Source organism: Phocoena phocoena, chromosome 6, assembly GCF_963924675.1.
Source record: "Phocoena phocoena chromosome 6, mPhoPho1.1, whole genome shotgun sequence".
Lineage (NCBI taxonomy): Eukaryota > Metazoa > Chordata > Mammalia > Artiodactyla > Phocoenidae > Phocoena > Phocoena phocoena.
Window position 1 is genome coordinate 2,102,869 of NC_089224.1, and position 27,217 is coordinate 2,130,085.

The 27,217-nt window shown below is 46.0% G+C and overlaps 1 protein-coding gene and 1 pseudogene across 1 annotated transcript in view; one reads left to right on the forward strand and one right to left on the reverse strand.

The window, feature by feature from the left end:
- Positions 1–953: 953 nt before the first annotated feature.
- On the reverse strand, positions 954–1,771 carry LOC136124491 (ubiquitin-conjugating enzyme E2 R1 pseudogene; annotated as a pseudogene).
- Positions 1,772–3,232: 1,461 nt separating this feature from the next.
- PALLD (palladin, cytoskeletal associated protein) overlaps positions 3,233–27,217 on the forward strand; it is a 387,834-nt gene continuing 363,849 nt past the window's right edge. The window contains exon 1 of the mRNA XM_065879773.1: positions 3,233–4,137. Coding sequence (XP_065735845.1) covers positions 3,233–4,137 — 905 coding nt within the window. The remainder of the gene's footprint in view (positions 4,138–27,217) is intronic.

Genomic DNA, 27,217 nt, shown 5'->3' on the forward strand with positions numbered 1-27,217 from the left:
CATCTCGCTGACCGTCCAGGGGCGCACAGGTAACCTGGCTGCCCCGTTTGGACCTTCTCTTATTAGCCAGGGGACCACTGGCAAAAAAGGCAGCAAAGGAATGGCACCGCCAAATTCCTAAGTGTGATTTCTCTCACCATCCGATCTATTTTTTTTTTTCTGATCTCCTATTTTAACAGGAATCATCATTTTCCTCCTTGTCTTTGGGTCATTCTTGACTCTTGCCTAATCCCTCCTCCTGGATTGTAAGATGGTTCCAGAAGAGACCATGCCTGGCTCGTCTTCACCCTCCTGGAAGCTTCCCTTGCACATAGTAAGTGGAATTCATGGTCAATTTATCATTCCGGTAGAGGAAGAGTGACTAAACTGGGAAGGGCCATTTCTCCACACGAAGAAGCTGGACCCGCAGGAAGCCAAAGAAAACAGAAAATAGTGGCAGCTTACGGGAGTTTTAGGGGAAACGACAACTAAACCAAACTAATGAGGAAGCGATGAAGGAGACGCAGAGGAGAAGAGGGAATTTCCAGGCAATTCGACTTCCCTCAGAAAAGAGGACAGAGGCAGGCGGCAAAGATTTATAGACACTTTATGCCTCACACTTTCCAATCGTCAACCCTGCTTGCGCAAGTGGACACTGACCTCACCCCTTCTTTACTCCTTTTTACACATTAGTTCTTTTTTAGTGTGTTGCATTTTCTTTTTCTCATAAAGTTGCTTTACTTAGATTCCAAACAAACCAAAGGAGAGAGAAGAGATGACCCTGAGTCAACCCATCCACTCACGAGGCGGGACCCTGAGTCTGGCTGCAGCCCACGCGGGGCCCAGGGCCTCGAGGGCGGTGGCCTCCCTGGAGGCGGAGGCGGAGGAGACGTGGGCTGGGGGACCCCGGGCCGCCCGGCGCCCGGAGGTGGTGGCGGCGTCAGACAGGCGGGTGGCTGAAGTAAGATGCGGTGTCAGGGCTTCTCGGTGCCCAAGTCCCGCGAGTCGTCCCAGAAGCAGCGGTCGGCCTCGGCCTCGCCGTCCTCGTGGAAGAGCTCTGCGTCCCCGCGGGCTCCGGGGTCCCAGGCTTCACGCAGGACCCGGCCGCCGTGGTGGGCACCTGCACGCCGCCCGGCTCCGCGTGCACCGTGGTCCCCGGGACCTGCTTCCGGTTGCTGTCAGTGTACTCGCGGTACTAGCCTTTGCTCTTTTCCCGCTTCCCGTGGATCACGCAGGCGCCCCCGTGGGCGGGAGAGGTGTTGGGTCTGAGGGGGAGGGAGACGGCGCTCTGGGGCGGAGTCCTGACGTTCTGGGCGGGGCTCCGCCGCTCTGAGGGCGTCATGGACTGGGGTGGGCGGAGGACGGCGACGCTCACGTCCCCAGTCCCGTAGATGTCGGCGTGCCACATCTTGGTCAGGGACTAACAGGCCGGTGGTCGTCGAGGGGGCTCTCGAGGCGCCTTGAAGTAGCCGCCCTCGTCGTAGGTGTCAGGGCCGCAGATGGCCACCGCCCAGGTAGGCAGGCGGCCCTCGTCCACCGGGCTCAGCGGGACGCCCTCCACCGGCTCCTGCTGCAGCCCCTTGAGCTCCAGCAGAAGCGCCTCCTGCGAGCTGGGCGCCGGCGACCCGGCCATGGCGGCGGCGGGGGCCGGGGGCGCGTGGGAGCCACGGGACGTCTGCCGCCCGGAGCCCCCGGGCCCTCCACTAGCTCTGCGGCGCTGCCGGTGTGTTGCATTTTCTGTATGGATGTCACCAGCACGGAATTGCCGGAAGCGCTGTGTGAAATAACACATGAAATCCCAGGGCAATAACGGAAATGTTTGCAGTTGTATCTCTTTGATTACGACCTTTTAATGTGAAGGTTGAATAACACGGACGTCTCTGAAGCATAATTTTCTGGTGAGTTTGGGCCACGTGGAAACCTCCGCTTTCATCCATGCTATGAGCGCTTTCCCGAGCCCACGTGCATGTTCAGGCGGCAATGTCGGGGTTGCAGATTAAACCCGGACCATATATACCTTCCTGCTGTTGTTTTCTTTTTCACTGTGCAAGTGGTTTCTAAGCTACACCTAATCGGGACAACTGGATCCTGTCAGATGGTGCCTCTTTAAAACCAAAATATAAATTAATAAACAGGTGATTTAATCTGGGCAGACACTCCCTATTTAAAAAAAAAAAGAATTTAAAGTTGTTTCACCATTCAGAAGTGTGCTCTCTAGCTTCCTCGGACAGTGCTTTTTGTGAGGTTTTAAAATCTATCATGTTATTTTCACTTTGCACTAAATATCCTTAATAGCAGAACTCTGATTTCTGACCCACGTTTTCTTAGTCGGATCCATTGCTGGGACCTCGGCTGTGACACGATGATATGATGGTAGGGAAGCATATGGCGAAGGTGTGGGCTCTGGGTTCGTCGTCTGGGCTCTTGTTCTCACATCCTCTGGCTCAGTTTTTCCCTTTCTAAACTGAGGCCGCCAGTTGTGAGGGTTTTAAGTGAAATAATCTGCAGAGCGCTGTCGGCACAATGCCCCCTCACGCTGAGGGGTCTGGGGTCATCCGCCCGTTTGTGGGGAAGTTTGCCAACCCCTGGTCTAGAGCGCAACTGTCCCTCTGCACCTGAAATTCAGTAAGCGATTTCAACTCTGCCTTGAATTAACTAGTGAATGAATGAATGTGAATACACATGTCTGGACACCAGGAAAAGAAAAGGTTTGCAAAATTTCACCGAAAACTAAAATCCAGTGAAAATTGGAATCAAAATGCATTTCGTGGTTTAGGGTGACATAAGCAGTGTCAGATTTGCTTAAAATATCAACAGACTCCTGTTCTCATAACATCAATGAAATTAGAGGTGTAGGGGGGGGAGGCGGGAGGGGGGAGGGAAGGGGGCCCTGGTCCGCTCACAGCTCCCACGGCAGGCGTGGCCCTCCTGAGTTATTTAATGATGCTTAGTGAGACGATTAGTATTCACTCACAGGGCAAATACCGAATTAAAATGATAAACACAAGGGTGCTTGACGTTTCCTCCAATTTATAGGGAAAATGACTTAAAAAGCATATATGTTTGCCTTACTGTTTCTCCCAACTTGTGGATGGGCAGTATTGTGATTACACACACAAACACACACACACACACACACACGCACCCCACTTGCTCCTACTAACTGCAGTTGTGTCTCTTGTCCTTCAGAGCTGGTTTCCAGGCCCCTGCCTTCCTGTCTAAAGCAGACAGAGTGCATGAGTGCCTCTCGACTATGTCCGACATGTCCTCCCGTGACTCCTTCTACGACTCCCTGTCGGACGTGGCGGAAGATGGCGAGAACGCAGACTTCTTGCCCGGCCTGTCGGCCTTCCTCAGCCAGGAGGAGATAAACAAGAGTCTGGACCTGGCCCGCAGAGCCATAGCCAACTCAGAGACGGAGGACTGCGACTCGGAAAGGGAGGACTCACAGATTTTCAGCCCCTCTCCTGGGAGCCTCTGGGGGTCGCCTCCCCCTCAGGGGGCCAGGCCGGGTGAGCACCTGTCCCCAGGGACGCCTGGCGCACACAAGCCCACACCTGTCCCGCCGCTGCCAGCAGAACGAGCCGAGCGCATCTCCTCGCCTGCGTCCAGGAGGAAGCCCGGCGTCTCGCCCCTGCTGGCCCGGCCCAGCTACATCCGGAGTCTCCGCAGGGCAGGGAAACACGGTGCCAAAGCCCCCAGCGCCAGTGCCAAGCCCAGAGCCACGCACGGGGGCAGGGCCGGGCCCCAGAGCCCGCTGTGCAACAAGGCGGCCACCCTCATCGAGGAGCTGACGGCCATCTTCAGAGAAACCTCCAAGCCGAGAACCAGGAACCCCAACGGGGAGTCCTCATCCCCGGACAGCGGGTACCTGTCCCCTAAGAACCAGCTGTCAGCCCCGATGAGCGCCTCGGCCAGCCGGAGCCCAACCGGGGACCAGCAGGAGGTGGAAGCCGGGGCCGAGCCCCTGGAGCCCGGGCATCACCCCGCGGCGGCCCGGGACGTGGTCCAGCCGAGCCGGAGCCCCTCTCCCCCGGCCGCCCGCCACCTGCTGGCCGCTCCCCGGTTCATCCAGAAGCTGCGGAGCCAAGAGGTGGCAGAAGGAAGTCGGGTGTACCTCGAGTGCAGAGTCGCCGGGAACCCACCTCCTCGGGTCAGGTACGACTCTTTGGTTGTGGAGGTGCTATGAGATGATGCGCGTGGTCTTTTGGCTTTACTTTAATGTGAAAGAAGAGATTTCTGTTACCCAGCAAGGGCTGGCTCCCGGAAGGGCATAGAAGTCAATATTATGGCCCCGGGTTTGTTTTTTTGTTTTTTTTTTTTTACTCTTTCAGGCTGCGCTGGGTCATAGTTGCTGCATGCGGACTTCCTTGGTGGTCCAGTGGGTAAACCTCCGCGCTCTCAATGCAGGGGACCCGGTTGGATCCCTGGTGGGGGAATTAGATCCCGCATGCCTAAACTAAGATGGGTGGCCTGTCTTTTGTGAAAAGAAAAAGCTTCATTGTGAGGTCGACCAGCAAGGAGACAGAAGGCCCGGCTCAAATCCATCTCCCGACCGGAATTTAAGGGTTTAGAGAATTTCAGGCTTGGAAGCTGCCTTGCTAATCAGTCCAAAAAAGCTCCTCGTGCTGTTGGGGTCATCCTGGAGACGCCCGTACCCGTCTTGCACATGCGCAGGGCTGTCTCTGTAAAATAACTTCAGGTTTGTGCAATGAACGTACTTATTAAGGGGGCGAACGAGCTTAAGCTGGGCGATGTTTTACCTGCGTCTCCTTTGTGCGTTCCTCGGTCTGGAGGGAAGTAGGGGCGAGGACCCGGCTACCTACTTTCGGCTGATGAGGGGCGTGGATCTTTATAAGAGGAACGAAATTGTTTTGCACTTACTTGTAAGCATTCCCGAGTCCCGCCTTGAACTCTGAAGTCTGGGGCAGTCATCCTGCGAGTGGGGGAGAGGACTTTTTAAAAATACAAGATGGACCACGAGGACAAATTTGATGAGTAAAGAGGGTTTGACCCTAAGATACACAGAACTGCGACTTTGGGAATCCGTGAAAACATGTTATTTTTTAACATTTTAGTGATTGAATTTGGATTCAGGTAGGCCTGGTCCAGACTCTTGGGCAGAAACAGGCTACTGTCGAGACATCATTATCTTCTCGTCACAGCCAGGTGGAGTCTTAGCTGTTCTGTTTCCTTCTGAAAAGTGATTTAAGGTTTCTGGGAGTAGGAGACCCAAGGCTTGACTCTTTGTAGCTTTACTGGAGGATATGTAACCAGAAGGACGTCATAGGAGCCGTTCCACACGGGCTTCACTGGTCCTCAGGCTGTTGGTTTGTCCAGGTTCAAAGAGGACCCAGTCCCTGGGCTTGTGCAATGCAGGGGGACGTCCGTGGGAAGCATTAACGGACTAGATGCGTTTTATGTATAGAAGATACGACACCACTGAGAGACTGTACACATTTTATCAAATCTAATTCTGTTACCACATGAGACCTTAAGGGAGGTCTCCCCAGAGAACATTGCATAAAGGCTCAACTGAAGCTTGCTTCTAGGGGCCACTCTGACCCTCAGCAGGGCAGCTGGTAAGACCTTATCCCAAGTCACGTTGGTTTCTTGGCCTGTTTTGGTGGCTGTCTTTTTCAAGGAATGATTCATCATTTCAGTCCTCCCCATAGACTGAGGTCTCCAGGAAGCATGAAATTCCATCGTGTTCCGAGGGCCCCAGACACCTTTGAGTCACTTTGGCTATGAAGGCTCCTCTGTTGTCACTTTGAATTGAAAGATGTGGCCCCAAACGAGGGATCATTTCTTTGAGGAAGGCCTTTGTTACCTAGGAAGCATTCTCTGTCCTGCGTGGAGAAGCTTTGCCCTGTTCTGTGCAGGGGTATCACCAACACCAGCGCGTATCTACAGTGTTCCCTGATTCTTGGCCTAACAGTAAAGTCTGTTTACCAGTCATCCCCTGGTTCTGTCCCTCGGGTTTGCACCCCTTTTATCATCAGGGGTGGCCCAGTTTTAGGATTGTTTCCGGTGCAGATCAGGCAATTTTGTGTTACCTTTTGGATGGTCGTTTGCATTTATAGGCCAGCAATAAACTTGTGCGGCCCTCCCATCATGGGTACCTTGATGTAGGTGAGTAATAGTTAATGTAGGTGAGCATGGGTACCTTGATGTAGGTGAGTAATAGCTCCTTGCACCACATGGTCATGCATAAGCTCATTAGAAATCCAGCCTCTGTGGTTGTTTGGTCCTGATCACCGTCTAAGTCTCGGGAGTCCGCATGAAATCCCCATGCATCTGCTCTCTCGAGATCCATTTCCAGATCTGAGGCTTAAACAGGGATAGGTGCACACTTGGCATGAGTGCTGAAGCCTTAGGATCTGGGTTTTTCGTTCTGGCTGCCTGTTTTTCTGTCTGATCAGCCTAATTTCTGTTAGTTATATAACGATCGGTGTTTGGGTGGCCCAGGCAATGTCCTATGGCTACTTATTCCAGCATCTATACATATAAATATGTGTGTATATATATAAAACAGCATCTAATAAGGCTGGTATCTCCTCTGCATGTTGAATTTCTTTCCGCCTGATGTCAGTAGACTAGTCTTTCCAGGTGGCCCCGTGTGCACGTGGGACAGAGAAGGCAAACTTGGAATTGGTATAGATAGTCACCTTTTCCTTAGCTCCAAGACTCAGGGGTCTGTGCGGGCTGTGAGCTCGGCCTTCTGGGCAGACGGACCTGGACAGGGGCTTCTGCTTCTAGGGCTTCCTGATGAGCTACAGCTGTACACCCGGCCTTTCCAAGCCCCGCCTCGTCCGTGAAGCTGCTCGCGTCCGTGAATATTTCCATTTCCAGATTTTCTAAAGGCTCATCAGTCAGGTTGTATTCAGTTATTTGTATACAGTCGTGAGCAGGCTCTCCTGTCGTCCTGGGGAGCAGAGTGGCTGGCTTTAGAGTGGACGCCACCTGTAATGTGACATTTGGGGTGTCAGGTGGTGTGGCCTGGTATTTGCCCAGCCTCCCCGAAGTAAGCCTACATCCGCCGTTTCGTTCAAGTAAAGGTGGCACACTGCGCGGGGCATGCACAGTGGCCGGCTGGCTCAGGGTACATTTTTCAGCCTCCTGTGAAAGGTCATAGGTTGCAGCCACAGCCCAGAGGCAAACTGGCCATACTTGACGTACACGCCCGATTGTTGGACTCAAGAAAAGTAAACTGCTGGCCTTCCGGAGGTACCTAAACATTGAGTTTGCATTCCAAGACTCACGCCCTGTCTTTCAGACACAAAATGCCTGGGCGACCAAGTGCTGGGCTGTGAAAAGCTTCTCCGTGACGGTGTGGAACTCATTATGGCATCTCGGAGTCCAGCTTAATGGCGTATTGTCACTTCCTTTAAGAGCCTCATGTTGTCGCAGAGTTCAAAGTTAGGAATCCAAGTACGACAAAACGCAGCGATTCCTAAGAATTCTCAAGAATGCCTTCTGGTAGTGGCTACAGTAACCATAACTATTGCTTCTCTTCCATCTGGCAATGTTTCTTTGTCCTTTGGATACCTCAAATCCTAAATATTTTAGAGTTGGTTGAGAAATTTGTGCTTTTCCCTTGCAGTATTTTGGTCCTAACGCTTCCTTAGTTCTATGAGCAGTTAGTATACCATCCACATATTGGAGTAAGACTCCCTCATTTAATTGGAGATCCCTTCAATCCGTGGCTAAGGCTTCCCCGAAGATGGTGGGGTCCTGCTTCAATCCTTGTGGGAGTCCCAACCCGCGGTATCGTTGTTTTACGTCAGACTCTGGATCGTCCCATTCAAAGGCAAACCCCTGGGTCTCAGGACTTAGGGGTATGCAGTAAAGGGCATCTTTTAACTCCAGAACTGTAAACCAGCAAAAGTCTCCGGATAAAGTTGTAAGTAAAGTATAAAGATTTGGCATCACCAGATGTATATCCTCTACAGTTTGGTCAACAGCCCTCAAATCCTGTGTAAAAGTCATCGCTGGTCCCGGGTTTTTGAACCGACAGGATGGGAGTGTTATATGAGGATTGACAAGGTCAGAATAATTGGCATTTAAGAAAGGTGGTCGTCGGAGGCTTTATACCTTCTTTCAAATGCCTGTTGCTTCACATTCGGAGTCTTGGCCTCAGGACGGAGTTTTACTACTACTAGGTAAGCCGTCTTGTCTCTTCCTGGCCTCCCATCAGCCCAAACATCCACGCTTACCTTTTGCAGAATTTCTTCAGGGGCTTCTGGGGGGAGGCTTGGTCTCCCGATCGTAATGGGGCAGCCTGTGGGGCAGAGGCTTGATGTGGGAGCGCATTTAATTTCCCCAAAAAGGGAACAGGGCGTTTGAGCAGTTACAGCTGGCTGTTCGAGATCCCTAGCTGCCTATCATCTGTAAGCCTCAAAAACCGCCTCGAGGAAGGTGGACGGGTTCTCCTGGGGTCCTTGCTGTACTTCCTGGATCTTATTCAAGCCCTGCTGTTTGGGGGCTCCTGTTGAAGTCTGGTTATTAAACACCCCTTATGATGATTCAGGCTTGCTCAGTTCCCTTGGGTCTTTCGGGTCCCAGCATCCTGGTTCAGCTCCGGGTGTGGCCTGTGCCACCCGAGTTCTGACTGGATGATTTGGTTGTGATTCAGGGAAACTTTCAGCTTCCTGGCAGCCTTCTCTAATACCATCCTATGCGCTTCCACAGTCGGGTATTCATGAGGGCCTGTATGTCAGCCCAGTTAGGGTGATGAGTGGCAAAACGGATGTAAAGAGATTCTCCGTTTTCTGAGGCTCATCTCAATAAGATGGCTTATTATTTCTCCAGTTGTATAAATCCAAGTCTGATACAGGAGAATCCCCTGGGTTGGCCTTGGTCATCTAAGCCTGCTGGGACCTGTCTTAACGGAAATGCCCTGCCTGAGGTAGAGTGTTCCCTGGGCCAAACTGAATACCCTGGTGGGTATGGGGAAGAAAGTGTGTTCCTTTGTGACCATCTGGTATGGGCAGTACAGAGCCGGACCAGCAGCCCTAGGAGGGCTGGTAGGACCCTTTGCACTGACTACAGGCAGACCTCCTTCATAAGACAGGGAAACCACAAGAGGGGCTGACGGAGGGACTGACGGAGGGACTGGATGTAGTAGGTCAGGATCATGGTTTGGTTTTGACTCAACTGAAACAGGCTTTTTCTGAGGTTCTTCCCTCTGAATCACAATTTTACATCTCTTCTGCAAATTCTTATTCTGATATAAGGACATAAATGACTGTGCAATGGGATTTCGTCCCAGTTTTCCTCTCTCTAACAAAACAAATCGAATTATAAGATAGTATCATAGTTCAAAGACCCATTCTCCAGCCATTTCCCCCTGATTCCAGCTGATACTGAGGGCAGGCAGTGTCACAGAGAAAATCATTGTCTTCTTTTCCATCGGCTCATAGCTAAACATTGACCAGTTTTGAAGAATATATCCCAAAGGACTACAGTCAGGTATACTATTAATGTTCCTCATTTGAAAGGTTCCTCTCAGGATGACCAGAGCAAAATGACACCAAGGAGGTGTTTTGGTTGGAAATGCCTTTAACCCAGGCATGGGGTATGTTCTTCTGGGGTGGGTTCCTGTGAAGCCACTGCACACGATGGGGGAAAACCCCTGACACTTCCATGAGGCAGAGTTTCCAGTCAGGGAGCAAAGTCTTCTATCTCCTGAGTCGGGGACCTTCGTTAAATCAGGTTTAATAAAGTTTTGCTACAGACATCCAAGGGCCTCCCCCTATTGGCCAATCCTAACAAATTCAACAGACTTAGACCAACCTGGACAGACAAAGAAATCCAAGACTCTGGGACTTTAACCCAGGGTTCAGGACTCTAACCTGAACTATTTTTAAAAATTTTATTGGAGGATAGTTGATTTACAATGTTGTGTTAGTTTCAAGTGTACAGCAAAGTGATTCAGTTATACATATACATATATTCATTCTTTATCAGATACTTTTCCGGTATAGGTTATTACAGAATACTGAGTAGAGCTCCTTGTGCCATACAGTAGGTCCTTGTTAGTTATCCATTCTATATATAGTGGCATGTATATGTCAATCCCAATCTCCTAATTTATCCCTCCCCCACCCACATTTCCCCTTTGGTAACCATAAGTTTGTTTTTGAAATCGGTGAGTTTATTTCTGTTTTGTAAATAAGTTCATTTGTATCATTTTTAAAAATTAGATTCCACATATGAGTGATATATGATATTTGTCTTTCTCTGTCTGAGTTACTTCACTTAGTATAATAATCTCTAGGTCTATCCATGTTGCTGGAAATGGGTGTTGCTGCAGTATTTTGTTCTTTTTATGGTTGAGTAATATATACAATTCCATGGTATATATGTACCATGTCTTCTTTATCCATTCCTCTGTCGATGGACATTTAGGTTGCTTCCTTATCTTGGCTATTGTAAAGAATGCTGCAGTGAACATTGAGGTGCAAGTGTCTTTTCGAATTATGGTTTTCTCTGTATATATGCCAAGGAGTGGAGTTGTTGAGTCATATAGTAGTTCTATTTTTAGTTTTTTAAGGAACCTCCAAACTGTTCTCCATAGTGGCTGTATCAATTTACATTCCCACCAACAGTGCAGAAGGGATTCCTTTTCTCCACACCCTCTCCAGCATTTACTGTTTGTAGACTTTTTTTTTTTTTTTTTTGTGATACGTGGGCCTCTCACTGTTGTGGCCTCTCCCGTTGCGGAGCACAGGCTCCGGACGCTCAGGCCCAGCGGCCATGGCTCATGGGCGCAGCCGCTCCGCGGCATATGGGATCCTCCTGGACCGGGGCACGAACCCGTGTCCCCTGCATCGGCAGGCGGACTCTCAACCACTGCGCCACCAGGGAAGCCCTGTTTGTAGACTTTTTGATGATGGCCATTCTAACCGCTGTGAGGTGGTACCTCATTGTAGTTTTGATCTGCATTTCTCTGATAATTAGTGATGCTGAGCATCTTTTCATGTGCTTTTTGGCCATCTGTATGTCTTCTTTGGAGAAATATCTATTTAGATCTTCTGCCCATCTTTTGACTGGGTTGTTTTTTGACATAGAGCTCCATGAGCTGTTTGTATATTTTGGAGATTAATTCCTTGGTGTTTGCTTCATTTGGAAATATTTTCTCCCATTCTGTGGGTTGTCTTTTCGTTTTGTTTATGGTTTCCTTTGCTGTGCAAAAGCTTTTAAGTTTAATTAGGGCCCGTTTGTTTATTTTTGTTTTTATTTTCATTACTCTAGGAGGTGGATCAAAAAAGATACTGCTGCGATTTATGTCTAACCTGAACTTTTGAGGACCTTTCAGATTTCCCCCCAGGGTGGGACTCTAACCCATGATCCTGATGAGGTTTTTAGACAATTTAGGCACAGGCATGTTTTAACAAGGTTACTCACCCAAAAGACATCTGATCCAGGAGCACTTTCTTTTGTCAAAGGGGAAAGTAGCCTGAGGAGCCTGGAGTCCCATGGTGGGAAAGCAAGAATCTGAAACCCCACCCTCTGGACACAGGCAGTCTAGGTGGCCACTCAGGATCAGTGGTGAAGGCCCACACACCCCGGGGGCTTCAGAGCCACGGACAGTTGGTCACAAGACATGGGTCCCTTCGTGGTCACCAAAAATTGTTACCGAGCAAGGGCTGGCTGCTGGACACACATAGGAGCCAATACAATGGCCCCAGCTTTTGAGGAAAAAAAGTGCGTTATTGTGAGGTCCACCAGCAAGGAGACAGGAGGCACAGCTCAAATCTGTCTCCCTGCTCCAGGAATCAGGGCATAATTTAAGGGGTTCAGGGAATTTCAAACTTGAAGCTGACTTGCTAATCAGCTGGTGTTAGCTCCTTGTGCTGGGAGCCTGGTTTTCCTCCTTGAGGGATGCCTTGATTCATAAAGGGCTCTGATGGCAACATTTCTATTCTTTGGGTTCCGCAGACTGAAGATTCTTGGTTGCAGGTCATCCTGGAGACGTGGGTTCCCCTCTTACATATGAGCAGTGCTGTCTCTGTAAAGTAACTCAAGGTTTGATCAATCCACAGCCTATTTAAGGAGGCAAACGAATTCAAGCACGTCAGTGTTTTACGTGCTGTTTCACTTCCTGTAGAGTCAGCCCTCTGGAGCCCGAGGTCGTATTTTCCAAGTACTTGCAAGGCAGAGGCAACCTGGAATGGCAAGTAGTAGCTGTGCTGGTTGTCCCTGGTGGGTTGGGTCTGTCGCCATGAACCGGTGCTGCTGGCTAAGGGGGGAACTTAGGATGCCCAACTGATAGATTCAAGTGCAGTGCGTAATTTGAATATGAGTTGCTGGAGATCGTTGAAAGTGTGCCGGAAGCCAGAAGTTGTCTGGCAGATGAAAAGCACAGGTATGTGCGGCCAACCACGAGGGCGGCCCCGGGTGTGTCTGGTCTGAGGCATGGGCTCCACTGGCAGATGCTCCTATGCTGAGTGCACCGCACCTTCAACGTGGCAGAACTTTCCCACAAGACAGAGATAGATACCAGGCTGGACGTGGACAGGCCTGTTGTCCATGCCCAGGCTCCGGCCACGAGAGGGTGGACAGCAGACAAACAGCAGGCGGGGAGTGTGCCGTCGGTAGCCACTGTAATTTCTCTACATTCTTCCTCCGTAAATGCAGCGTTTGTACCTTCTGTGCAGAGAGCTTAAGAGGAGAGACCCTGGGGTCAGATTCCAGGGTTTCCCATCACGGCTTCACCTTTCACCAAATGCATCCGTCGACAAGTTATTTTGTGACTCAATTTATTCACCTGCGAAATGGGAATTATAATACCCACCGCCCCCATTCTGTTTTATGACTAAATAAAATAATATGTGGAAAACATAAAACAGTGCCTTGCACCTAGTAACTGCCACTTTGCTGTTACCTATTATTGTTATTATTTCTCATTTCTTAATTTCATATGCCGAAATGAAAATAACAGTTCAAGGCAGGATTGTACTACAGAAAATAAGCCATTAATGCATTTATCTGGAAGGTTTTGCTTTTATTAATGAAGAGTGTTTTGCCTAAATTATGTAAATATGCAAAAGTAAATTCAAAATTAAGAAATTTGGCGCAAAGTTAAGGAAGACACCATTGACTACGAATTGCAAGGCTGATAATTTCTTATTAATGTAGCATCTCCCAAATCACAAACTTTACCACTCACGGTACATCCACTGACACACACTTTGCTGGAGCTGGTTCCTTGGGCTGACAGATCACTACACACAGACGTGAAGTAAATCAGCATTACTGGCTGGAAAGTGGTGGAATTAGGGGCAGGGAATTTTTTTCAAACCGGTTTGTTCAACTAATCCACCCTGCGTCCGTTTTTACAGTAAGTCTACTATATTTCTTTTAGAAACTGACAGCAGAGGGCAGTACGAAACTTCCTGATGCATTCATGTAATTAAATATGTCATCTTAAATTCTGCATTTATGTATATTTTACGTAAAGATTTTTTTCTTATTGTTTTTCCTGTGATAGAAATGAAATGGAGTATTTCTTCTGGATTCTGTTTAGATTTTTTTTGTAACCCACTAATCTTGGGAACAAGTAATTCTTCGTTCGAAATACGCTCGCGTGTCACTCAAAAGAGTTCCACAGGTTTTCAAACTACATACGGCCCCGCTTAGGTTTACTCCCAAAATAGGCCTGTTCCAAATGTATTCTGTGCGCACCACACCCTTGCAAAAACCACAAAAGGTGACCCATTTACCATCAAAGGATTAATTCAGGTGAGCAGATCCTAACTCCTGTGTTACAGTTCATTTAACCATTTCGTAACTTGGGGGCCATCAAGGTCATGCTTCTGCCTCTTTTCTTCTTACAGTGGGAGGGGAGGACTAATTTAGTGAGTAGCTACAGGATTATTAACTAGTTTCTCTTGTCATCTCCCGGTCTTCCAAGGCCCGTGAGCCATGTTCCTTAGTCATTACAAATTGTGCTCTTCTAGAGAAATTAAGCTTCTGATGAGACTGTGCCGTTGTTTAAAGTTAGCTGGCCGTTTTTGTATCCTTTGAGGGTTTTTTAAGGGGGAAATGTATAAATGTACATTAAATTTTTCTTAATATCTGTTCCAAAGATCTTGGCTCCTCTGCCATGCATTGGTAAATGCACCAAATGCCTAAGAACTTTGAGCTTCTTTTCCACGTGAGACCTAGGAGAGGCCAAAGAGGAAATCTTTAAAGGGAATTTTGTATATGGAAGAAAACCTTTAGTACAGAGTTGCCTGCACTGGGGCATTTTAGAACCTAGCTCCCACCGAGTCGGTCCGGGAGGCTCAGGACCCAAGACTGGGAAGGCCTGGTGATCGATGGGCCACCTCCCAGGGCGCCAGGAGCAGGTGACAGGACTCGTGGAGAGCAGGGGTGCGGGGGGACCTACATCTGCCATTCAAGACTCGAGTCACGGAGACAAAGACTCAGACGGGGCTGAGTGAGGGACACGTCCCTGACCAACTTGCACGGGGACCAGATGGGGGCCAATGGCCAGACTGACGTGTGGGCCACCAAGTTGCGGGCCTGGAGCTTCTTACGTTTGGCCCAAGTAGCAGCCATCTGGACCGGGGCAGGAGGCAGACGAAGTAGCCCAGCTGAAGTGGGACTGATGGGAACATGGTTCAAGGCATTTCCACCTTATATCCAGTCCCTTCACCCCCCAGCCCGCCCAAGTGTAACTGGCACAAATACCAATTATAACCACAACCAGGACTGAAAAAATCCCGTTTTCCTTCACTTTTGCATGATTCCACCAAAACCCCAGCAAAGCAGAGACAAGCTGATGGAACTAAAGCTTCTGTTCAATCATTAAAGTTACATACAATTTACAACACAACTTACATGCAAATTACTTGTTAGCAATTTGAATTATTGCATAAAACCAGATCACATCAGATGTTCCCTGTTTCTCTTGCACGGCTTGACAACAGGACAAAGACATGTTCCCTCACCCCCTTCACCTCCCCTTCTCTCCACTCTCAACTTTTGGGAGTTGGTGAAAAATTCATGAAGAATTCTAATCCAGAAGTACCTCTGGTATGATAAAAATGAGGCCTCACTGGGCTTCCCTGGTGGCCCAGTGGTTGAGAGTCAGCCTGCCGATGCGGGGGACATGGGTTTGTGCCCCGGTCCAGGAGGATCCCACATGCCATGGAGCAGCTGGGCCCGTGAGCCATGGCTGCTGAGCCTGCACGTGCAGAGCCTCTGCTCCCCAGCAGGAGAGGCCACAACGGTGAGAGGCCTGCGTACCGCAAAAAAATAAATAAATAAATACATAAAAATAAGGTGACCATGTGTGTATGTGTTCATCTCTGGGCTCTCTATCCTGTTCTATTGATCTATATTTCTTTTTTTTTTGCCAGTACCATACTGTCTTGATTACTGTAGCTTTGTAGTATAGTCTGAAGTCAGGGAGCCTGATTCCTCCAGCTCCGTTTTTCGTTCTCAAGATTACTTTGGCTATTCAAGGTCTTTTGTGTTTCCATACACATTGTGAAATTTTTTGTTCTAGTTCTGTGAAAAATGCCATTGGTAGGTTGATAGGGATTGCACTGAATCTGTAGATTGCTTTAGGTAGTACAGTCATGTTTACAGTGTTGATTCTTCCAGTCCAAGAACATGGTGTATCTCTCCATCTGTTTGTATCATCTTTAATTTCTTTCATCAGTGTCTCATAGTTTTCTGCATACAGGTCTTTTGTCTCCTTAGGTAAGTCTATTCCTAGATATTTTATTCTTTTTGTTGCAAGGGTATGTCCTTAATTTCTCTTTCAGATTTTTCATCATTAATGTATAGGAATGTCAGAGATTTCTGTGCATTAATTTTGTATCCTGCTACTTTACCAAATTCATTGATTAGCTCTAGTAGTTTTCTGGTAGCATCTTAGGATTCTCTATGTATAGTATCATGTCATCTGCAAATAGTGACAGCTTCACTTCTTCTTTTCCGATTTGGATTCCTTTTATTTCTTTCTCTTCCCCGATTGCTGTGGCTAAAACTTCCAAAACTATGTTGAATAATAGTGGTGAGGGTGGACAACCTTGTCTTGTTCCTGATCTTAGTGGAAATGGTTTCAGTTTTTCACCATTGGGAACGATGTTGGCTGTGGAAAAACCACTTTTAAACACCCACTTACTGCAGTAAAAGTGGAGTCCACCAATGGTCCAGGCATCTGTAATCTTTTAGTACAATGACTCATACCTAGACATAATCATGAGATGGCTATTAGGTCATCATTATTAGCCTAATAAAATTTCAATTAATATACGTAATTGAAAGTAATTAAATTCCTTCTTTTTATAATCAAACCCCAGCACCTGCAAGGCCTCTAATTAGTTTATATTAGTGAAGCTTTGATCACCATCAAAAGCCAAAACAAGAGGATTAGCCCTATGAGACCTGTGCAATGCTGTCGGCAGAAACTTCCATCTCCTCAAAAGAAAACAGACATGGAAACAAGGCACCGACCCACTTTTCTCACTCAGGGGATCAGGGTGTGGTGTGTCCTGTTTCGTAGCCGCATCAGTTCATGAGAGCGTGGCCAGTAGGTAGTGAAGCTGCCGCACTTGTAAAATCACGATCCAGATGGCTTAGCCCAGCAGGGCTGTTTTTCTTGAAGAGGGTTGTCAACACTGACAGCAGACGGTAGCCTCAGAGGAGCCGTATGACAACTGACAGCACAGGTGTCGCTGCAGCATCACATGTGAGTAGGTACAAACAACGTGGGGACAGTGCTGGGATACACAGGAAATCAAAGACGTGCATTCTCTGAACTTTGTGTGATACCCAGTTGTCTACTTGGGTCTCTGCTTGGGTACCTAACAGGTGCATCCAGTGTAATGTATCCAAAAGTGAGTCCCTGAGTCTCCTGTCCTCCGAAACCCTGTCTTCCTAACTCTTCCCCAGGCCAGCAAATGACAGCCCTCCTGCCAGCCGTTCATGGACAAAACCTCGACCTCTGTTTCCCTCAACCTGACCGCCTCACGCCTCCTCCATGAGTGCGGCTCTGGTCCCCGCCGCCAGCATCTTCCCCTGGGTGTCTGCACCACCTGCCTTAATCCATGCCCTGTTTCCACCCCGGCCCATCACTGTCCACACCACACCCGGCACAGTTCTTTTCTATGAAATTGTGATCACAACCGAGTGCAAAGCTGTCCAGGGCCTACTGGTTGCTCTCAGAGGGAAACCTGTAGTCCTTTAAACAGTGAGAAGGCCCTGTCTCTCTGATGCCACCCCTGATTCGCAGCCCTGCCACTGTACCATAGACGTGTCCTTGCTGGACCCTGCATGCCCAGGGTCTCCACACCTGCTGTCCCCTCCACCTGGGCTTCTCTTCCCCAGATCCACGCAATCCTGGACCCTCCATCTCTATCCTTGGATGTCCCGTCAAAGCCAGGCTTCCGTGACTGCCCTGCGGAAAAGAACAGGGCCTGCCCACTCCACTCTCTTGTTTTGTTTTAATTGAAGTAGAGTTGATTTACAATGTTGTGTTACTTTCAGGTGTACAGTAAAGTGATTCAGTTATACATACACATGTATCTATTCTTTTACAGATTCTTTTCCATTATGGGTTACTAGAAGATACTGAGTGTAGTTCCCTGTGTTATACAGTAAACCCTTGTTGTTTATCTGTTTTATACATAGTAATGTGTATATGTCAATCCCAAGTTCCTAATTTAACCCTCCCCCTCTTTCCCCTTTGGGAACCATAAGTTTGTTTCCTGTGTCTGTGAGTTTATTTCTGTTTTGTAAATAAGGTCATTTATATCATTTTTTAGGCTCCATTTTGGTTTTCCCCTAGAACTTACTGATATACTCTACAGTTGCTTCATTTATTTTACTGTCTCCCTCAGTAAAATATGAACCCCGCGAGTGTCGAGACCTCCAGCTGATTTTTGCCGTTGTGTCCCTGGGCCCATAATGGTGCCTGCAGGTAACAGGTGCCCCGTAGGCATGTGCTGAGTAAATGAATGAATGAGTCCCGCTCCCAGGTGTGTGTTTATACCTGGAGGAGGTAACCATGTGGACAGGGATGCATGGACACGCGTGGTCATAGCAGCATTGTTTCCAAAACTGGAAAGGACCTAAATGGTCATCAGAAAGAAAGTGCACATCTCTATGAGAGAGTGATTTCATTTCTTTCAGATAAATACCAGGAGTGGCAATATCAAACAAACAAACAACCCAATCAAAAAATGGGTGGAACATTTATGATAAAAACCCTCCAGAAAGTAGGCATAGAGGGAACTTTCCTCAACATAATAAAGGCTATATATGACAAACCCACAGCCAACAGCGTCCTCAATGGTGAAAAACTGAAAGCATTTCCACTAAGATCAGGAACAAGACAAGGTTGCCCACTCTCACCACTCTTATTCAACATAGTTTTGGAAGTTTTAGCCACAGCAATCAGAGAAGAAAAGGAAATAAAAGGAATCCAAATCAGGAAAGAAGAAGTAAAGCTGTCACTCTTTGCAGATGACATGATACTATACATAGAGAATCCTAAAGATGCTACCAGAAAACTACTAGAGCTTATCAATGAATTTGGTAAAGTAGCAGCATACAAAATTAATGCACAGAAATCTCTGGCATTCCTATACACTAAGGATGAAAAATCTGAAAGTGAAATCAAGAAAACACTCCCATTTACCATTGCAACAAAAAGAATAAAATATCTAGGAATAGACTTACCTAAGGAGGCAAAAGACCTGTATGCAGAAAATTATAAGACACTGAGGAAAGAAATTAAAGATGATACAAATAGATGGAGAGATATACTATGTTCTTGGATTGGAAGAATCAACACTGTGAACATGACTGTACTACCCAAAGCAATCTACAGATTCAATGCAATCCCTATCAAACTACCACTGGCTGGCATTTTTCACAGAACTAGAACAAAAAATTTCACAATTTGTATGGAAACACAAAAGACCCCAAATAGCCAAAACAATCTTGAGAACGAAAAACGGAGCTGGAGGAATCAGGCTCCCTGACTTCAGACTCTACTACAAAGCTACAGTAATAAGACAGTATGGTACTGGCACAAAAGCAGAAATATAGATCAATGGAACAGGATAGAAAGCCCAGAGATAAACCCATGCACATATGGTCACCTTATCTTTGATAAAGGAGGCAGGAATGTACAGTGGAGAAAGGGCAGCCTCTTCAATAAGTGGTGCTGGGAAAACTGGACAGGTACGTGTAAAAGTATGAGATCAGAACACTCCCTAACACCTTACGCAAAGATAGCTCAAAATGGATTAAAGACCTAAATGTAAGGCCAGAAACTATCAAACTCTTAGAGGAAAACATAGGCAGAACACTCTATGACATAAATCACAGCAAGATCCTTTTTGACCCACCTCCTAGAGAAATGGAAATAAAAACAAAAATAAACAAATGGGACCTAATGAAACTTCAACGCTTTTGCACAGCAAAGGAAACCATAAATAAGACCAAAAGACAACCCTCAGAATGGGAGAACATATTTGCAAATGAAGCAACTGACAAAGGATTAATCTCCAAGATTTACAAGCAGCTCATGCAGCTCAATAACAAAAAACAAACAACCCAATCCAAAAATGGGCAGAAGACCTAAACAGACATTTCTCCAAAGAAGATATACAGACTGCCAACAAATACATGAAAGAATTCTCAACATCATTAGAGAAATGCAAATCAAAACCACAATGAGATATCGTCTCACACCGGTCAGACTGGCCATCATCAAAGAATCTAGGAAAAATAAATGCTGGAGAGGGTGTGGAGAAAAGGGAACACTCTTGCACTGCTGGTGGGAATGTGAATTGGCACAGCCACTATGGAGAACAGTATGGAGGTTCCTTAAAAAACTACCAATAGAACTACCATATGACCCAGTAATCCCACTACTGGGCATATACCCTGAGAAAACCATAATTCAAAAAGAGTCATGTACCAAAATGTTCATTGCAGCTCTATTTACAATAGCCAGGAGATGGAAACAACCTATGTGTCCATCATTGGATGAATGGATAAAGAAGATGTGGCACATACGGAATATTACTCAGCCATATAAAGAAACAAAATTGAGTTATTTGTAGCGAGGTGGATGGACCTAGAGTCTGTCATACAGAGTGAAGTAAGTCAGAAAGAGAAAGACAAATACCGTACGCTAACACATATATATGGAATCTAAGGGAAAAAATTGTTATGAAGACCCTAGGGGTAAGACAGGAATAAAGACACAGACCTACTAGAGAATGGACTTGAGGATATGGAGTGGGGGAAGGGTAAGCTGTGACAAAGTGAGAGAGAGGCATGGACATATATAGACTACCAAACGTAAAATAGATAGCTAGTGGGAAGCAGCTGCATAGCACAGGGAGATCAGCTCGGTGCTTTGTGACCACCTGGAAGGGTGGGATAGGGAAGGTGGAAGGGAGGGAGATGCAAGAGGGAAGAGATATGGGAACATACGTATATGTATAACTGATTCACTTTGTTATAAAGCAGAAACTAACACACCACTGTAAAGCAATTATACTCCAATAAAGATGTAAAAAAGAAAAGAAAATAAAAAATGGGTGGAAGACCTAAATAGACATTTCTCCAAAAGAAGACATAGAGATGGCCAAAGAACACATGAAAAGATGCTCAACGTCACTAATTATTAGAGAAATGCAAATCAAGACTACAATGAGGTATCACCTCACACCGGTCAGAACAGCCATCATCAAAAAATGTACAAACAATAAATGCTGGAGAGGGGGTGGAGGAAAGGGAACCCTCATGCATTGTTGGTAGGAATGTAAATTGATACAACCACTATGGAGAACAGTATGGAGGTTCCTTAAAAAACCAAAAATAGAATTACCCTATGACCAGCAATCCCACTACTGGTCATATACCCAGAGAAAACCATAATTCAAAAAGACACATTCACCCCAGTGTTCACTGCAGCTCTATTTACAGTAGCCAGGACATGGAAGCAATCTAAGTGTCCATCGACAGATGAATGGGTAAAGAAGATGTGGTACATATATACAATGGAATATTACTCAGCCGTAAAAAAGAATGAAATATTGCCATTTGCAGCAACATGAGTGGACCTAGAGACTGCCATACGGGGTGAAGTAAGTCAGAAAGAGAAAAACAAATATCGTGTATTAACGCATAAATGTGAAACCTGGAAAAATTGGTATAGACTATCTTATTTACAAAGCAGAAAGAGACACATGTAGGGAACAAACGTATGGATACCAAGGCAGGGGGGTGGGATGAATTGGGAGATTAGGATTCACAAATATACACTTGTATACAATATATTGATACTATATATAAAATAGATAACTAATGAGAACCTACTGTATATCACAGGGAACTTTACTCAGTGCTCTCTGGTGACCTAAATGGGACGGAAATCCAAAAAAGAGGGCATATATGTATATGTATAGCTGATTCACTTTGCTGTACAGTATAAACTAATACAATATTGTAAAGCAACTATACTCCAAAAAAAAAAAAAAATACCAGGAGTGGGATTGCTGGATTGTGTCGTTGTCCTATTTTTTCCTTTTTTGAGGCACCTCCACACTGCTTCATGTTGCAGAGAATGTGGTCAGTAGGGAAGGCACAGGGGCTGCAACCGTGCTGGCAATGTGTCACGTCTTAAGGTGGGCAGTGGAGACACAGGTGTAAATTATCTTATTATTTACTTATTGAAAATTATTGACTTTTTATTTCCCTCTACCAGCCCAAGTATGTATTTGGTACTTTCTATAGCAGTGTTTCTAATGAATGGCATGTTTGACCCATAAACACATCCAGAAAATGTCTCAGTGTTAAACAGTGAGAATGAACTCAGTTGGCTCTTACACTTTTGCCCTCATGAGTTTTAAGTTAATCCATTTTCTGGCTTGTTTTAGTTATATTTCAGAACTTTTATTTATTTATTTATTTATTAACCTCATTATTGGAGTATAATTGCTTTACAATGGTGTGTTAGTTTCTGCTTTATAACAAAGTGAATCAGCTATACATATACATATATCCCCATATCTCCTCCCTCTTGTGTCTCCCTCCCACCCTCCCTATCCCACCCCTCTAGGTGGTCACAAAGCACCGAGCTGATCTCCCTGTGCTGTGCGGCTGCTTCCCACTAGCTATCTATTTTACGTTTGGTAGTGTATATATGTCAATGCTACACTTTCACTTCGTCCCAGCTTATCACCCTTCCCCTTCCCCGTGTCCTCACGTCCATTCTCTATGTCTGTGTCTTTATTCCTGTCCTGCCCCTAGGTTCTTCAGAACCATTTTTTTTTTCAGATTCCATATATATGTGTTAGCATACAGTATTTGTTTTTCTCTTTCTCACTTACTTCACTCTGTATGACAGACCCTACAAATAACTCAATTTCATTTCTTTTTATGGCTGAGTAATATTCCATTGTATATATGTGCCACATCTTCTTTATCCATTCATCTGGCAGTGGACACTTAGGTTGCTTCTATGTCCTGGCTATTTTAAATATAGCTTCAATGAACACTGTGGTACATGACTCTTTTTGAATTATGGTTTTCTCAGGGTATATGTATATGCCCAGTAGTGGGATTGCTGGGTCGAATGGTAGGTCTACTTTTAGTTTTTTAAGGAACCTGCATACTGTTCTCCATAGTGGCTGTATCAATTTACATTTCCACCAACAGTGCAAGAGGGTTCCCTTTTCTCCACACCCTCTCCAGCATTTATTGTTTGTAGATTTTTTGATGACGCCCATTCTAACTGGTGTGAGGTGGTACCTCATTGTAGTTTTGATTTGCATTTCTCTAATGATTAGTGATGTTGAGCGTCCTTTCATGTGTTTGTTGGCAGTCTGTATATCTTCTTCGGAGAAATGTCTATTTAGGTCTTCTGCCCATTTTTGGACTGGGTTGTCTGTTTTTTTGATACTGAGCTGCATGAACTGCTTGTATATTTTGGAGATGAATCCTTTGTCAGTTGTTTCGTTTGCAAATATTTTCTTCCGTTCTGAGGGTTGTCTTTTCGTCTTGTTTATAGTTTCCTTTGCTGTGCAAAAGCTTTTGTTTCATTAGGTCCCATTTGTTTGTTTTTGCTTTTATTTCCATTTCTCTAGCAGGTGGGTCAAAAAGGATCTTGCTGTGATTTATGGCAAAGAGTGTTCTGTCTGTGTTTTCCTCTAAGAGTTTTATAGTGTCTGGCCTTACATTTAGGCCTTTAATCCATTTGGAGCTTATTTTTTGAGCTTTTAAAATTGTTCTTATTTTACACTCATGGTGTTCTTCCTAGAACACTACATGTATTTTGTCCTGTGCCAAAGATCTTTTATGGTGTCATCTACGCAGTTTCTTGGCTGCCGAGGGTACAAAAACTTGTCTGTGAGCCTCTCATTCTTAAGAAGGAATGTCCATATTTAGACACACAGACATATACACATGCAAATACACACACGTACATGGGACCTTTTTAAAATTAGCAAACGTGGGCTTCCATGGTGGCGCAGTGGTTGAGAGTCCGCCTGCCGATGCAGGGGACGCGGGTTTGTGCCCCGGTCCGGGAAGATCCCACATGCCGCGGAGTGGCTGGGCCCGTGAGCCATGGCCGCTGAGCCTGCGCATCCGGAGCCTGTGCTCCGCACCGGGAGAGGCCACAACAGTGAGAGGCTCACGTACCGCAAAAAAATATATATATATATAAAATAGTAAAATTAGCAAAAGTTTGAAGATTACTGAGAGTGGCATATCAGCAGCTCGCCAAAACAACCCAACCCCACCCCCATCACCATGTTTGGGTGACAAGAGCAAGCCAAATGGGACAGAATCCAAGGGAAATGACACCACCTGATTTTATAGTTTCCTACTCATACTTAAGTATCATTTCCTTTAATTCATTAGAAACATTTTTTCTTTTCTGTACGTTTGCACTGAGTTGAAAAACTGAGTGTTTTATATTTTACAATAAATGTTCTCTTAAACCTCCAATGAACCAGAAGCCAGAAGAGGTGAAGCAACAGGGTGGCACCTTCATTTTCACTGCAGTGAAGATACAGGCTTATGTCTGATTCCTCCACAGGGTTCCTTTCTCGGAGTTAATCAATTAACAGGATACAACCAATCACACTGTTTGGCCTCTTCCCCACCCTTTGCCTTCCTTCTCAATCCCTGTTTCCCCCCAGTATCTGCCCCCTTGTAAATCTCGCTTGAAAAGTTGGTCCTATCTCTACAACACTTTAACCACCTGAAGACATTGGCACTGATGCTTCTGTGGACCCGTGAGAGAAGTGGGACAAGTATCAACTCCTGAGCCCGGGAAACATTGCCCCTGTTGTGTGAAGCGGCTGTTCCATGGTTTGAACATTGCAGAGTGACAGCAGCTAGTCTGTTACCACTCCCTGGTCAACCCGCGACCCACAGTGCTGTGACAGGCCCACTCTACTTCGTGTGATGATGCTACACATCTGACAGCTCCATGAACCAAGAAGCGCATTTGATGTCCAAGGCAAATGTGGGGTGTTGCCCTAGCCAGAAATTTGAATCCATTATAAGTCATCGGTCTCCAGCCATAAAGTAGCAGTAGCCAAATGAGACAGTAGCACTTGTTCTAAAGAATTGATTCCATCATTTCAGGGACCACCTCAATGGCCAAGTTTCTGGATTTAACAAGAAAAGCAATCCATAAACAAACACTAATGTAAATTTTCCTAAGAAATAAAGGTAGTCACAGAGAATCCCTTTAGAATTAAAAATATGTTTGTGGGGCTTCCCTGGTGGCGCAGTGGTTGAGAGTCCACCTGCCGATGCAGGGGACGCGGGTTCGTGGCCCGGTGCGGGAAGATCCCACATGCCGCGGAGCGGCTGGGCCCGTGAGCCACGGCCCCTGAGCCTGCGCGTCCGGAGCCCGTGCTCCGCAACGGGAAAGGCCACAACAGTGAGAGGCTCGCATAACACAAAAAAAAAAAAAAAATTTGTGCATAACGTGTGTGTGTGTATATATATATATATATATATATATATATATATATATATTCACTTGTGGAACAAAGCGCAAAAGAGCTAGTGTCTGACAGTCAGCTTCTGGAACAAGAGTGTGAGTCTCAGGTCACCTTGGCAAGTCATTTACCCTTTCTGTGCCACAGTTTCCTTGTTGGTAAAATGGGAATAAGGAAAGTACCTACCTCTGGGGTTATGATGAGCGTTGAGTCAGTGAACACAGGGAAAGAGTTTAAAACTGTGCCAGACACAAAGTAGCATCTTAATAAATATTAAGGTATTATTAAATTATGTATTATTATTGCAAAGCATTCGCTTTATTGTTTATTGTCACTGATTTGGTGTAAAGTCCCTGTGTGCTGGCTTCTCAAAAATCTTTGGATCCGTTTCATTTCTTCAAAGTCTTCATGCTGTAGCTCTCTTTTGTACTGCTAAGTACTCACGATGGTATCGTTTATGGCAAGGGAATATTTCAGCATTACAGGCTAAACAGATGATTGTTAAGGAGTACAGTATGTCTTGGAGGTGTCCTGTACTCCTCCCTGGCACAGCTGATTATCTGCCCATCCTCTGTTTCCAAATGTCAGCCTTTTCGCGCATTACTGTCAGCTTGGACAGTCTTCCAAAAGTCAGATCTCTTCAACTGTTGTTTTCTTGCTGCTTTTTAAACTGTTTAACAGTTTTCCTGAGTTTACTTCACGGTTCCTTGTTAAATATTTGCTAAAGCCTGTTGAAAAGGGTTCCCTTACGATTCAGCCACTCCCTGTTTTTGTATTCCAGTAATTTCAGCAGGAAGAAAACTCCAAAGGCAATTTAGGTGACAAAGGCAGGCTATTCCCCCAGCTACACAAATTGGCTTTGGCTTTGTAATTTCTTCCTGCTGAGTATTCTACCATACAGCAAAGCTCTCACAAGGAAAAGCATGTGCTTTTTGGAAGTTTCATTGACTCTTACGCAGACTACTGTGAAACAATTGTTTGGAAAGAATTTGACTCAAGTTTCAGATACTTTCACCTCAAAACTGCTCAGCATCTGGACTCCTTTCTGCAGAGCTGCTCTAAGGACCCCTGCAGTTTCTTCGTTTGCCTGGGGCCACACTGCACGTGGACCCCTGAGTCTGTTTAGGCATAATCCCAGCAATTCTCCAGCTCTGCTTGGAAGCTGCTTTCTTTTGATGAAGTTACTTTATAAGCACAACTGTAGCAAATACAGTGATAAGTCTGCAACTTGATACGGCTCTCGTGCTGACGGACGTGCAAAAATGTCATACCAGTTGGTGTGTAGCCACAGACATGACTCTTTCCTATTTAATTTTAGTTTCTGTGAGAGCTTTTGGAGACATGATGGTGGATAGAAGGACCTGAGCTCACCTCCTCTCGCGAGAACACCAAAATCACAACTAACTGCTGAGCAGCCGTCGATTAAAAAAAAGACTGGAACCTACTTGCAGTTTCTTTGAGCCAAGTAGTGTCCTATTTAATATCTGCTGGAATAGGAGTAAACTGCTAGTCACCTGAGTATTGATAAACCCAATCAACGTGTTTCCTGGCAGAAAAATTACTAGTTGCAAGTGGAAACTTGGTTATGAGCTCTAACAGTGAAGTCCGGTTCTGTGTACCAGAATGTGGTAAACTAGGCCACAGAAACGAGTTTCCAATCACTGGTTATATAATCCGCATGTGGGCTAGAAACCCTAAATAAAATAAAGTCGGGATTTTTTTCCCTAAGGTAACAGTTTTTAGCCTTGATTGCTGGAATGGAGACGTATTTTTTAACAGAAAAATAGAAAACAAGCGTGGGGAAAGGATTTCCAAGTAATGGAGGAGAATCTTTGAAGAAGCAGGAGAAGAAAGAAAAAGGAAGGGCAGGGGAGCGGGGTAGGGGGGAGAAGAAAATTCACGTTTGGAGGTCGTTGGTTCTTCCTTTAAAAGCTAGAAAGATCTTCAAAATCAATTTTGCCGTCACAGAAGTTATCACAGACCAGTTGCATTATCAGAGAATGTTCCAGCTGTGCTTCTGCATAGAAAGGGTGATAGACGTGAAGTCTGGGAGGTGAGGTAGCAAATGCTTCTGTTTCCGTTTTGGGTTTTAAACCACCACCGACAGAGATTAAGAATTCTCCACATCGTTGCGTGAATTTGGTGATGATGAAAGGGACCGATACGGACCAGCAGGATTCCTAGAATAACAGCACTGACACAAGGACTAGGTCAAGGGTAAGGGCTTTGCTCGGCCC